Here is a 14,455-nt window from a genome sequence, read left to right on the forward strand (position 1 = left end):
CTATCTGTAGTTTTTCACTGACCTCCCATAATGTGCAAGGGGTGCACTTGTTCAAGTCCTGGGAATTTCCCTACTTAATATGCATCAAATAAGTCAAGATAAATGGGATCTGTAAAAAAGTGTACTTAAGAAATTAATGTGACTGAAAGATTATAAATCACTGGAACCCAATGACTTGTCTCCCAAGTTTTTGAAAAGAATGGCTTGGAGATTGTAGATACACTGGGTATCACTTTTCAAAGTACCATAGATTCTAAAATGTCATCTATCGGATGAAAGGTAGAAAATATAATCCCACTTGGAGGAACCTCAGACCAGTGAGCCCACCATTGATAATTGGCAAAGTGCTAGAATATTCTTAAGGAAGTGGAATTTTGATACTAAGGAAATACTAATGGGACCAGGCAGGGTTAAAAAGAAATTCACATTTGTCAAATAGATTAGAACTGTTTGAACTCATAAATAGCAAAACAGTGAATTGATGTAATTTATTTGTAGTTTTGAAAGGCCTTTGATAAGGTGCCAATCATGAAGTAAAATGAGAGTAAATGGGATCAGGATTAATCTTAAGGCATAGATTGAGAACACAGTAACAGATAGAAAATAGTGTGAGAATAAGTACGTAACTTGTAAGTGGGTAGGTTGTGACAAGCAGTTTGTGGCAGGTTCAAAGCTGGGCCCCAGCTGTTCATAATATATGTCAATAATTCCATTAAGGGGCCGTGGTGTATTTTATCCATGTTTACTAACAACATAAAGCAGGATGGCTAAGTAGAAAGTTATAAGATGAGTACAGTTAAACTTCAGGGGAATGTAAAAAGAATATGTCTGAGACATGGAAACAGAATATAGTATGAAATGAGATCATCTGCAATAGTTAAAAAAAGCAGAGTATATTTTAACATAGCAATAAATAATCTACTGGAGAAAGTCAGCAGGTTGAGCAGCATCTGTTGTGGAAGAGCAATTGTCAATGGTTTGGTTTGAAACCTTGTTTTACGACCAACATCTGTAGTCTGCTTTGACACCATTTTTCAATGGATCACTGAATTAATTACTGAGATGGGGTAAAGGGGGCAAGGGAATGCCAACGAGGAGAGATTGAGCAGATTTAGATTATGAGAGTTGATCTAATTGAAACATACCACATTCTAATTGAGCTTGTATAGTTAGTTGCAAGATTGCTTTCCCTCTAGGCTGAGTTGTCTAAAACCACGAGATCTCAAAATAAAGTGTAACAAATTCAATATCAACAAAAGAACAAACTTGCCCATCCAGGGAGGAGTGGATCTCAGGAACCTCCTTCAAAAGCGAAGAGTAGCATCAGATCATAGGATATATCCAGGAAGATTAAGGGATATATTCTGGTATTGTGGGAATTGGATATGGGTTCATGCAGGGAAGTGGCACTGGCCTAAAATAAAATCACCCATGATTTTCTTGGTAGTGTAGCTTCATGGGGAGAATGGCCATCTCTTGCTTCTAACATAGAAACACAGAAAACCTACAGAACAATACAGGCCCTTCAGCCCACAAAGTTGTGCCTAACGTCCCTACCTCAGAAATTACTAGGCTTACCTATAGCCCGTTACCTTTCTAAGCTCCATGTACCTATCCAAAAGTCTCTTAAAAGACCCTATCGTATCGTATCCACCTCCCCCACCATTGCCAGCAGCCCATTCTGTGCACTCACCACTCTCTGAGAAAAAACTTACCCCTGACGTCTCCTCTGTATCTACTCCCCAGCACCTTAAACCTGTGTCCTCTTGTGGCAACCATTTCAGCCCCGGGAAAAAGCCTCTGACTATCCACACGATCAATGCCTCTCATCATCTTCTATACCTTTATCAGGTCACCTCTCATCCTCCATCGCTTCAAGGAGAAAAGACCAAATTCACTCTAATTCTTATATTCCAAACCACATGCTAACCTCCAGATGTAAGTATTTTACATCATTTTTTACTAATCTTCCTACCCATTCCATTAAATTTAAGATCCTGCTTTTTTTTTTGTAATAGGTCATTCCTTTCTATACTGACTAAGTCTTTATAAACCTCAAGTCTTCCCTCCAGCTCCCCTGTTTCAAAGATACTCACTTAGCTATATTTTCTCACATATCAAGTTGCCTACTGATGCAGTATTCCTTTCCAGGGCAATTATATTCTTTTTATAAAATGGCGACCGAAGTGTACAAAGTGCTCATCAGTGACCTAACTCACAGTCTGTTTAATGCCAGACGGTTGGATTTGGTGCATTATTACTTTGTTCGATTCTTGGAAAAGAGCAGCAACTAAATTATTTGGCTCAAAACACAAGGCAGAAGATAATATTACCCACCTAATAAACAAAATAATCAAGCAATAATTTAAGTGTATTGACATACCCTCCAATGCAAATGCTTCTTTGACAGTGAAAGGGACACCAAGGTAAGGAACACTCTCTTCAAGTGATTTTTCATCTTCATTTCCTTCGGCAAGTCTTTTATCCACCTGCTGGGCCTCTTTCAAGGCAGCTGAAAATCTAGACCAATAATATGGCAGACAAAAAAATGTAATGGATATAAAAACATTCAATGCTATAGCTCTGTGATGTACAGTCAAAACTTTAGCTTTATGAAACAGAGTTTAATATAAATGTTAGTAAGTAATATTGTCGTTATTGAGGCAAATACAATAACATCCATTGTATAATAGCCAAATGAAAATTGTATGATAGTTTACACATTTTACATATAAGAATACAGCACAGGAAGAAACCATTCAGCCCACAATATTGTGCTGAGCGAGCTAAAAAGTAAATCAAAAACCCACAAAAAGTAATCCCTACTAAATGTCCATATCCCTCCACCTTTCTCACATTCATATATCTGCCTAATCTTCTCATAAAAGCCTCTAATCTATTAGCCTCTACCATCCATGCTCTGAGTAAAACATTTACCACTCACATCCCCTTTGAACCTACCTCTCTCTGACCTTAAATGCATGCCCTCTGGTATTAGACATCCCTACCCTGTCTACTCTATCTATGCCTCTCGTAATCTTATAAACCTCTGTCAGATCTCCCTTCAGCCTACATAACCTCCTGACTTTTGAACTCCATATCTTGACTAATAAAAGCAAGCATTTCATAAAGCTTTTTAATCACCCTATTAACCTGTGTAGCCACTTTCATGGAGCTATGAACTTGGACCTTAAGTTCTCTCTGCTCAGCAACACTGTTCAGGATCTTGCCCTTAACAGTGCACTATTTCCTTCCATTTGCCCTACCAAGATGTAACACCTCACTTTTATCTGGATTAAACTTCATCTGCCATTTCTCTGCCCATATCTGCAATTGATCTATACCACACTGTATCCTTTGCAAGTTTTCTACTCTCTCCACAACTCCACCAATCTTGGTATCATCTGCAAACTTACTAACTCACCCATCTACATTTTATCCAGGCTACTTGATAAGTTTCAAACAGCAGAGGTCCCAGCAAAGATCCCTGTGGAACAGCAGCAATTATAGATCTCCTTTCAACCACTACCCTCTGTCTACTTTGCACAAGCCAGTTCTGAATCCAAGCCACCAATTAGCTGTAGACCCCATGCGTCTTAATCTTCTGGATTAGCCTCCCATGAGGGACTTTGTCAAAGCCTTACGAAAATCCATGTAGACGACACCCACTGCCCTATCTTCATGAATCTCTCTCGTCACCTTGTTAAAAAACTCAATCAAGTCAGTAAGATATGACCTGCCCCGCACAAAGCCATGCCATGCTGGCTCTGCCCAGTTAGGCCCCAGGTTCCCAAATGCTCGTATATCCTATCTCGAGGAATTTTCTCCAGCACTTTACAACTGATGTGAGAGTCACTGGTCTATAGTTCCCAGTGTTTTCCCTTATTCCTATCTTAAATAGAAGAAAAACATTAGCCACTTGCCAGTCTTCTGGGGTCTCGCTAGTATCAAGATAGGACATGGAGATACTAGTCAAATCCCCAGCAATATTGTCTCCTGCCTCCCTGAGGGCTTATTCACCTTAATTCTCATTAAGAGTCCCAACACTTCCTCCTCCTTGAGCTATAAATGCCCTTATCTATTTATACACTCAGAACTGATCTCCTGGTCCTCCATGTCCTTTTCCATGGCAAATACTTCTTTAGTACCTCACATTCTCTACATACAAGTAAATCCATAGAATAGTACAGCACATTACAGGCCCTTTGGCCCACAATATTGTGCAGACCCTCAAACCCTGCCTCACATATAACCCCCCAACTTAAGTTCCTTCATATACCTGTCTAGTAGTCTCTTAAACTTCACTAGTGTATCTGCCTCCACCACAGACCAACCACTCTCTGAGTGAAAAACCTTCCTCTAATATCCCCCTTGAACTTCCCTCCCCTTATCTTAAAGCCATGTCTTTTTGTACTGAGCAGTGGTGTCATGGGGAAGAGGCGCTGGCTGTCCACTCTGTCTATTCCTCTTAATATCTTGTACACCTCTATCATGTCTCCTCTCATCCTCCTTCTCTCCAAAGAGTAAAGCCCTAGCTCTCTTAATCTCTGATCATAATCCATACTCTCTAAACCAGGCAGCATCCTGGTAAATCTCCTCTGTACCCTTTTCAATGCTTCCACATCCTTCCTATAGTGAGGCGACCAGAACTGAACATAGTACTCCAAGTGTGGCCTAACTAGAGTTTTATAGAGCTGCATCATTACATCGTGTCTCTTAAACTCTATCCCTCGACTTATGAAAGCTAACAGCCCACAAGCTTTTTTAACTACCCTATCTACCCGTAAATGATCCCTTCTTTATCCTTGAGTGTTCATACACTCTCCCTCGTTATCCTCTTGTTCTTGATGTATGTAGGATGCTTTGAGGTTCACTTTAATCTTACTCGTCCAAGACTTTCCATTGCCCCTCCTGGCTTTCCTACTTCCCTTCTTTAACCCTTTCTAGCTTCTTTATAATCCTCATGTGCTCTGTTTGGATCTAACTTCAGAAGATTAACATACTTTTCCTTTTTTCTTGAATAAATCATCACCTCTCTGGACATCCAAGGTTCTCTAATCTTTCTATCTTTGTCCTATCTTCTAATAGAAACATAACTTTCCTGTACTCTGTACAGTTGATCTTTAAGCACCCTCCCCATGACTGATGTGAACTTGCCAGAAAAAAGGTGTTCCCAATTAACTCTTCATAGTTGGTGCCTCATGCCCTCATAGTTTGCCCTACTCCAATTGAAAACTTTCCCATAATTTATATTGTGAAGTTGAAATTAATCTTGTGCTTCATACCAAAAGGTGATCCAGTGAAATATTTTATTCTGGTGTAAAGTCACTTTTGAGTTTTAAAATGTGTTAGCGTGTTGGGGTTCCTCACAGCAGTTTTCTCCAAACCTTGGTTGTTTGAAAATGTGTGAAAGCTTTTCACGGTGCGAATGAACTGAATAGTTGAGTGTTATAGTTACTTGAGAGGGTTCTGAATGAAGAAAGGTACAAGCATGGAGTTTTGTTCTGTCTTATCTGTGTTATTTTCTGGGTTGAGTTTCTTTATTTGTTTTCCATGTAATTGACTTTGAGAAACCTAGATTCCACACTGGCCATGTAGAATCTAGTTTACATAGAAGGAAATCTATGCCTCTGTATTCTGGATCTGAGATGCCCACATTTCGGAGGGAAATGAGAATTTGGAGAAATTGCTCATTGGTAGAAAGCTAAATTGTGAATTTGAAATCAAAAATTTTGGAAAGTTTGGAATATTTTGGGTGCAATTCTATAAGTTGTTTCACTAACAAGATTGCTTTCTTTTATTGAATATAATTGATGTTGCCTGAGACTTTTGACATATTGATTTTGAATTTCAGATTCTTTGGAAAGTAGTTTTGGTGCAATCAGATCATTTTGACTGAGGACCACAGGGTAAGACACAGGCCAATTGTTTATTTTAGTGGTCCGTTAGACCAATAGCCAGAGTTCTACCAGGTTTCCTTTCAACAGTGGCAGCCTCTTGCCTTGCTGTTCAGCACATGCAATCTCTGACTCTTAATCATCTTGCTCATGTCCATGTTCTACATTCAGTGGAAATGTTACTGACTCACTGTGCCACACAACACCCTACCCCAGCTAGGCAAACTAAGCACGAAATTGAGTTATTTATCAACCCGAATGTTAGAGTTACTCGCTGTTCAACTCTGAATCCAACCACTGCTTTCCCTGTGGAATAAGATGTCAATGCACACTGCTGGGAAACGATTACAAGAAACAATAAAACACCTTGTGTACTTTACTGATAATCCCATTGTTAATCCTGATTTAATTTTCTTTGTTGACTGCTCAGCTTTACATGACAATATGGGAAAACCTTGCACAGGATATGCAATTGTTTCCCTTACTCATGTTGTGGAGGCAGCGGCACTTCCCGTGTCTGCTCAGCACAACAAGTGAGCTCTTTGTGCTCACTGGGGCTTGTATCCTTGCTAGAGGCTAGTCTGCCACCATTTATACTGAATCACGTTATGCACATGATTATGGACAGATCTGGAAATGACGGGGAACTTTGACCATGGTGGAAGGAGGTGGGGAGGTTCCATATTAAAAGCTCAGTGCACATACACAACATAGTGGCAGCATTACAGGAGCTTAAACAGGTTGCAATTATTAAGTGCGCGGCACGGACTGGACAAATTGATGAGATCTCTAAGGCAAAAAAGCAGCAGATTGTACTGCGAAAGAGGCAGCAGGTGGACCCACACTTGTTGAGTCAGAAACAAGAGCTCCCATGTTGTGGGCCCTGATGACACCTCCCATTTTGGAGGTTTCACAGGCATATCAGTCCACTGCTCCATTAAGTGAAAGGGTAAAGAGGAAAAAGCAGGGTTGTATGCAGCATGGTGCTAATTGGCTTAACCCCGATGGGCATATTGTGGCCCCAGATAAATTGGTAGGATGGACTGCCCAATGTGTTTCCAAGTTCACACATGTGGGAAAGAGGGGAATAACTGATTAGATAAACCATTAGTGTATTTCAAGTTGCAGAACAAATCTGTAGACAGTATATGATACGTGCCTTACAGAATCCAGGAAAACTGGTACAAGTAATGGGCTGAAACCCCAACGACAGATGGCCCATTTGTATATTTACAGGTGGACTTCATTGAATTGCCTCAATGTAAAGAGTATGAGTATGGATGAGTCATTATTGAGGTGTTCTCACGATTGGTTGAAGCATTTCCTTGCAGAAAGAATGGTGCAGTTACAGTAGCACAGTGTTCGTTAAAGGAAATAATCCCGTGATATGGGATCCCCTTAAATACTGGCAACGGTACCCATTTCAATGGTAAACTAATTAAAGTAGTATTGTATGCAAAGCCCTACAGGTGGATCAAGATTTCTATTGTCGCTATTGTCCTCAGTCTGCGAGCCTAGTGGAAAGGATGAATTGAACAAGTAAGAATAAATTTAGCAAAATGTGTGAGGAATATGGACTAAACTGGAAGCAGGTGATGCCTTAGGTTCTGATGACAATTTGAGCCGTCGATCATAGAACCATTGGCTTGTCCCTACGAGAAATCATAATGGGATGGCCTTTGCGCATGCTATTGGATGCACCACTAGGAGTTAAGCAGATGGATGTTCGTAATCTGGATGAGAGTATTCTGAACTATTGTATTGTCCAAATATCATTTACAGGAAAAGAAAGGCCAGCAACTAGCAGCAACCACTAAGTGACATGACATTGAACTCAGAGACTTTGTGGTTGTGAGGACATTTAAAAGGAAGAATGTTCGGAACCTTGATTTGAAAGACCGTTTCAGGAATACTGGACTGTATTCATGGATTCATCTTTGAACCTGGATGTTCACTGCAAATGTTACCGACTTTATTAAAACCTCTGTGGATGAATGTGTCTACAAAGACTTACTGTACATTCCCAAACCAAAAGCCATGGATGAACCAGGAGAATCATCATCTGCTGAAGGCTATATCTGTGACACTCAGTCTGGTGACCCAGGCCTGCACCAGAAAATAAGGTATGATTTGCGGAGGACTATTTCAAGGGTGAAGAGACAACTTCAAACAAGGTTGGAGGTGACATCGGATGCACGGCAACTCCGGCAGGGTTTGCAAGACATTACTTCCTACAAAGCGTAACTCAATAGTGTGAGTAACAGCGATGCTTCACTACCACATGAACTCAACACCTTCTATGCCTGCCTTGAAAGGAGAACACAACTACAGCTGTGAAGATCCCTGCTGCACCTGATGACCCTGTGATCTCTGTCTCAGAGGCCGATGTTAAACTGTCTTTAAAGAGAGTGAACTCTCACAAGGCAGAAGGTCCCGATGGAGTACCTAGTAAGACTCTGAAAACCTGTGCCAACCAACTAGCGGGAGTATTCAAGGACATTTTCAACCTCTCACTACTATGGGCAGAAGTTCCCAGTTGCTTGAAAAAGGCAACAATTATACCAGTGCCTAAGAAAAATAATGTGAGCTGCCTTAATGACTATTGTCCAATAGCACTCACATCAACAGTGATGAAATGCTTTGAGAGGTTGGTCATGACTAGACTGAACTCCTGCCTCAACAAAGACCTGGACCCATTGCAATTTGCCTATCACCACAATAGGTCAGTGGCTGACACAATCTCATTGGCTCTCCACACGGCTTTAGACCACCTAGACAACACAAACACCTATGTCAGGATGCTATTCATTGACTGTAACTCAGCATTTAATACCATCATTCCCACAATCTTGACTGTGAAGTTGCAGAACCTGGGCTTCTGTACCTCCCTCTACAATTGGATCCTTGATTTCCTAAACCAAAGTTCACAATCTGTGCGATTTGGTGATTATATATCCTCCTCACTGACAATCAACACTGGTGCACCTCAGGGGTGTGTGCTTAGCCCACTGCTCTACTCTCTATATACACATGACTGCGTGGGTAGGCATAGTTCAAAAAGCATCTATAAATTTACTGATGATACAACCATTGTTGGTAGAATCTCAGGTGGTGACAAGAGGGCATACAAGAGTCTGAGATATGCCAACTATTAGAGTGGTGCTGCTGCAACAACCTGTCAGTATGGTGAAAGAACTGATTGTGGACTTTAGGAAGGGTAAGATGAAGGAACACATACCAATCCTCATGAAAGGATCAGAAGTGGAGAGAGTGAGCAGTTTCAAGTTCCTAGGTTTCAAGATCTCTGTGGATCTAACCTGGTCCAAAATATCAATGTAGTTATAAAGAAGACATGACAATGGCTATACTTCATTAGGAGTTTGAAGAGATTTGGCATGTCAACAAATACACTCAAAAGCTTCTATAGATGTACAATGGAGAGCATTCTGACAGGCTGCATCACTGTCTGTTAGGAGGGGTGGCGGGGGGCTCTACTGCACAGGACCAAAAGAAGCTGCAGAAGGTTGTAAATCTAATCAGCTCCATCTTGGGCACTAGCCTACAAAGTACCCAGAACATCTTCAGGGAGAAGCGTATCAGAAAGGCAGCATCCATTATTATGGACCCCCAGCACCCAGGACATGCCCTTTTCTCACTGTTACCATCAGGTAGGAGGTACAGAAGCCTGAAGGCACACAGTCAGAGATTCAGGAACAGCTTCTTACCTCCTGCCATAAAATTCCTAAATGGACATTGAACCTTTGGACACTATCTCACTTTTTTTAATATACAGTATTTCTGTTTTTTGCACATTTTTAAAGAACTATTTAATATATGTATACTGTAACTGATAGATTTATTCATTATTACTACTAGTTTAATTTTATTTTTTTTCTCTTCTATATTATGTACTGCATTGAACTGCTGCTGCTAAGTTAACAAATTTCACGTTACATGCTGATGATAATAAACCTGATTCTGATTCTGAGGTATTGCTGGTCACCGATATAGCCATCAAGGTAAGAGAAAAGCCATTGTGGATTCATGTCTCTCATTGTAAGAAGGTGCCTAATGATGTATCAAAAAATAGAACTACTGAGAGTTCTAATGATAACATTTGAATTCCTCCTCCTCCTTTTTCTGACAGATATAATCACCACAAACACTTTCTTACGAATGACTTATTGTGCGAATATACAAACAGGACTAAAATCTCAAGCAAGCTGCTGGATATGTATGGCTGTCCTGGCAGATGTAGAAATGGGTGTGCCCCTTTTACCTGTACTTTTCAATGAAACAGAGGTGAACTGTTACTTTAATTGGTCCAAGCCCTCTGCCCTGCATATGTTTGGTTTCTGGTACAAAGATGATGAGACTCAGATACATAGACCCCCTTCTTCCCCTTCAGTATAGCTAGAATATCACTGGGGGAGGAACAGGATATCAATTTGGAAAAAAATGAGAGGATGGTATACCCCCCATATGATAATGCTAACCCCAGCATAAAGGTACTTAAGTGTTATTCCTGGAGAAGGTAACACTTACTTGTGGAACCGATAAAGCAGCACAGGAACTGATTAATATGGCATCAGCATTGGAAAAGTTAGCAACTGAAATGGAATATGGTCTCTGTCAAACCCAATAAGCAATACCTAAATAGTCGGCAGCATTTGCGGTGGTCAGTACAGAGGCATTGCAAAACCACATAGCTTTAGACTTTGTTTTACCAAGCCGAGACAGGAGGTATGTGTGCCCTGACTGGACAAGAATATTGTATTTACATACCAGATGTATCAGAAGACATAACTCACTTGGCGGATCATATCCATGATGCCACGGAAAAGGGAGATCAACTTCACAATTACAACATTCCAGGAAGTAGATGGTGGCTGTTTGGGATGTTGTGGGGGAGGGGTTGGTGAATGGTGAGTGGCTATCTTGCACGGTGGCATATCATTGGTATCATAATAATAAGTGTTATTCATTTGCAGTTTTTTGTAGTATAGTAGGACTAATGAGTACCTGCTCGTGTAGACTAGGAAAAGGGTATTTTACTTAACTAAAGTTCTGAGATTGCGTCATTTTATGAATATCCAAAATCTCTTCGATTACTGGACTCCTACCTTAACAATTGTGCTTCACGGTGTTGTCATGAAATGACAAAAAGGAGGGTATATGGAAATAGAAACATAGAAAACCTACCGCACAATACAGGCCCTTTGGCCCACAAATTTGTGCTGAACATGTCCCTACCTTAGAAACTATTAGGCTTACCCATAGCCCTTTATTCTTCTAAGCTCCATGTACCTATCCAAAAGTCTCTTAAAAGACCCTATGGTATCCGCCTCCACCTCCGTTGCCGGCAGCCCATTCCCACACTCACCATTCTCTGCGTAAAAACCCCTGAAATCTCCTTTGTCGCTACTTCCCAACACCTTAAACCTGTGCCCTCTTGTGGAAACCATTTCAGCCCTGGGAAAAAGCCTCTGACTATCCACATGATCAATGCCTCTCCTCATCTTATACACCTCTATCAGGTCACCTTTCATCCTCCGTCACTCCAAAGAGGAAAGGTCAAGTTCACTCAACCTGTTTTCATATAAGGCATGCTCCCCAATCCAGGCAACATCCCTGTAAATCTTCTCTGCACACTTTCTATAGCTTCTACATACTTCCTATGGTGAGGCGACCAGAACTGAGCACAGTAGTCCAAGTAGAGTCTGACCAGGGTCCTATATAGCTGCAACATTACCTCTCAGCTCCTGAATTCAATTCCACAATTAATGAAGGCCAATACATCATATGCCTTCTTAACCAGAGAGTCTACCTGCACAGCTGCTTTGAGTGTCCTATGGACTCAGACCCCAAGATCCCTCTGATCCTCCACACTGCCAAGAGTCTTACCATTAATACTATATTCTGCCATCATATTTGACCTAGCAAAATTAACCACTTACCTGGGTTGAACTCCATCTGCCACTTCTCAGTCCAGTTTTGCATCCTATCAATGTCCCGCTGTAACTCCTGACAGCCCTCCACACTATCCACAACACCTCCAACCTTTGTGTCATCAGCAAACTTGCTAACCCATCCCTCCACTTCCTCATCCAGGTCATTTATAAAAATCTTGAAGTGTAAGGGACCCAGAACAAATCCCTAAGACACACCACTGGTCACCGTCATCCATGCAGAATATGACTCGTCTACAACCATTCTTTGCCTTCTGTGGGTAAGCCAGTTCTGGACCCACAAAGCAATGTCCCCTTGGATCCCATGCCTCCTTACATTCTCAATAATCCTTGCATGGGGTACATTATCAAATGCCTTGCTGAAATCCATATGCACTACATCTACTGCTCTTCCTTCATCAATGTGTTTAGTCATATCCTCAAAAAATTCAATCAGGCTTGTAAAGCACGATGTGCCCTTGACAAAGCCATGCTGACTATTCCTAATCATATTATACCTCTCCAAATGTTCATAAATCCTGCCTCTCAGGATCTTCTCCATCAACTTACCAACCACTGAGGTAAGACTCACTGGTCTATCATTTCCTGGACTATCTCTACTCCCTTTCTTGAATAAAGGAACAACATCCGCAACCTTCCAATCCTCCGGAAGCTCTCTCATCCCCATTGATGATTCAAAGATCATCGCCAGAGGCTCAGCAATCTCCTCCCATGCCTCCCATTGTAGCCTGGGGTACATCTCATCCGGTCCTGGCGACTTATCAATTTGATGCTTTCCAAAAGCTCCAGCACATCCTCTTTCTTAATATCTACATGCTCAAGCTTTTCAGTCTCCTGCAAGTCATCACTACAATCACCAAGATTCTTTTCCATAGTGAATACTGAAGTAAAGTATTCATTAAGCACCTCTGCTATTTCCTCTGGATCCATACACACTTTTCCATTGTCACACTTGATAGGTCCTATCTTTCACATCTTATCCTCTTATTCTTCACATACTTGTGGAATTCCTTGGGGTTTTCCTTAATCCTGCCCGCCAAGGCCTTCTCATAATCTTCTAGATCTCTAACATTACCTAGCTTTCTGAACCTTTTGTAAGGTTTCCTTTTCTTCTTGACTAGATTTATTACAGCCTTTGTACACCATGTTTCCTGTACCCTACCATAACTTCCCTGTCTCATTGGAATGTACCTATACAGAACTCCACTCAAATATCCCCTGAACATTTGCCACATTTCTTCCATACTTTTCCCTGAGAACATCTGTTCCCAATTTAAGCTTCCAATTTCCTGCCTGATAGCCTCATAATTCCCCTTACTCCAATTAAACGCTTTTCTAAATTGTCTGTTCCTATCTCTCTCCAATGCTATTGTAAAGGAGATAGGATTATGATTATTATCTCCAAAATGCTCTCCCACTGAGAGATCTGACACCTGACCAGGTTCATTTCCCAATACCAAATCAAGTACAGTCTCTCTTCTTGTAGGCTTAACTACATATTGTTTCAAGAAACCTTCCTGAACACACCTAACAAACTCCACCCCATCTAAAACCCTTGCTCTAGGGAGATGCCAATCGATATTTTGGAAATTAAAATCTCCCATCATGACAACTCTGTTATCATTACACCTTTCCAGGATCTGTTTCTCTATCTGCTCCTCGATATCCCTGTTACTATTGGGTGGCCTATAAAAAAACAGCCAGTAAATTAATTGACCCCCTTGCTGTTCCGAACCTCCACCCAGAGACTCTGTAGACAATTCATCCATGACATCCACCTTTTCTGCAGCCGTGACACTATCTCTGATCAACAGTGCCAAATATATCTGAAACTCCGAAGGTCTTTATGAATTTATAAGTTTTGTTAAACGTAATGTGACAAGATGGAAACTGTGTGATTATAGAGTGCTTTGCTGGTTCATTGGTTTGTTTGGATGGGAGGCTTACAAGAAGTCTGTGTGTGTTTTATAGCAGAGAGTGTGCTTAAGCCAAGTAGTGTTTTGACAACAGAGAATAACAGGATGCAGCTGTCATGAGATGAAGAATCCTCAAAAGATAAATGAACTGATTAAAGAACAGATGCCATGGATATAGGTAAGGAAGAAATGCTTTTATGCAATGGAACATCTTCAAAGGCATGAAGTTGATGAATTGCTGGTTTCTGTAGAAGTATGAAAATGGTTTGTTATGAGGGGTAAGATAGAAGCTATCTACCAACAATGTATGGAAGTAGACCTTACCTTGCAAGTAATAAACACGCTTATAACTTGATCTAGGTTGTTACTGTATATTAGAAGATCTTGCTGAATGGTACACAACACAGCAGACACAAGATGCTGGAAGTACTCAGCAACCTAGGCAGCATTTATGGAAAGGAATAAATGGATGATATTTTGGGCTGAGGCTTGAAAGGAAGGGGGCAGATGCCAGAATATGAAGATGGTGAGTACAAAGTGATAGGTGATATGTGAAACCACATAACAAAGAAGCTAGGTGGGGGTGGGGGAGGAGTGATGAACAAGGAAGCTGGGAGGGGATAGGTGGAAGAGGGAAAATGCTGAAGAAGAAGAAGAAATCTGATAGGAGATG

General features: G+C 41.0%; 1 protein-coding gene across 1 annotated transcript in view; it reads right to left on the minus strand.

Moving 5' to 3' along the window:
- LOC132397761 (fatty-acid amide hydrolase 2-like) overlaps nt 1–14,455 on the minus strand; it is a 75,349-nt gene that overhangs the window by 36,039 nt on the left and 24,855 nt on the right. Inside the window, exon 3 of the mRNA XM_059976526.1 lies at nt 2,384–2,520. Coding sequence (XP_059832509.1) covers nt 2,384–2,520 — 137 coding nt within the window. The remainder of the gene's footprint in view (nt 1–2,383; nt 2,521–14,455) is intronic.

Source organism: Hypanus sabinus, chromosome 8, assembly GCF_030144855.1.
Source record: "Hypanus sabinus isolate sHypSab1 chromosome 8, sHypSab1.hap1, whole genome shotgun sequence".
NCBI lineage: Eukaryota > Metazoa > Chordata > Chondrichthyes > Myliobatiformes > Dasyatidae > Hypanus > Hypanus sabinus.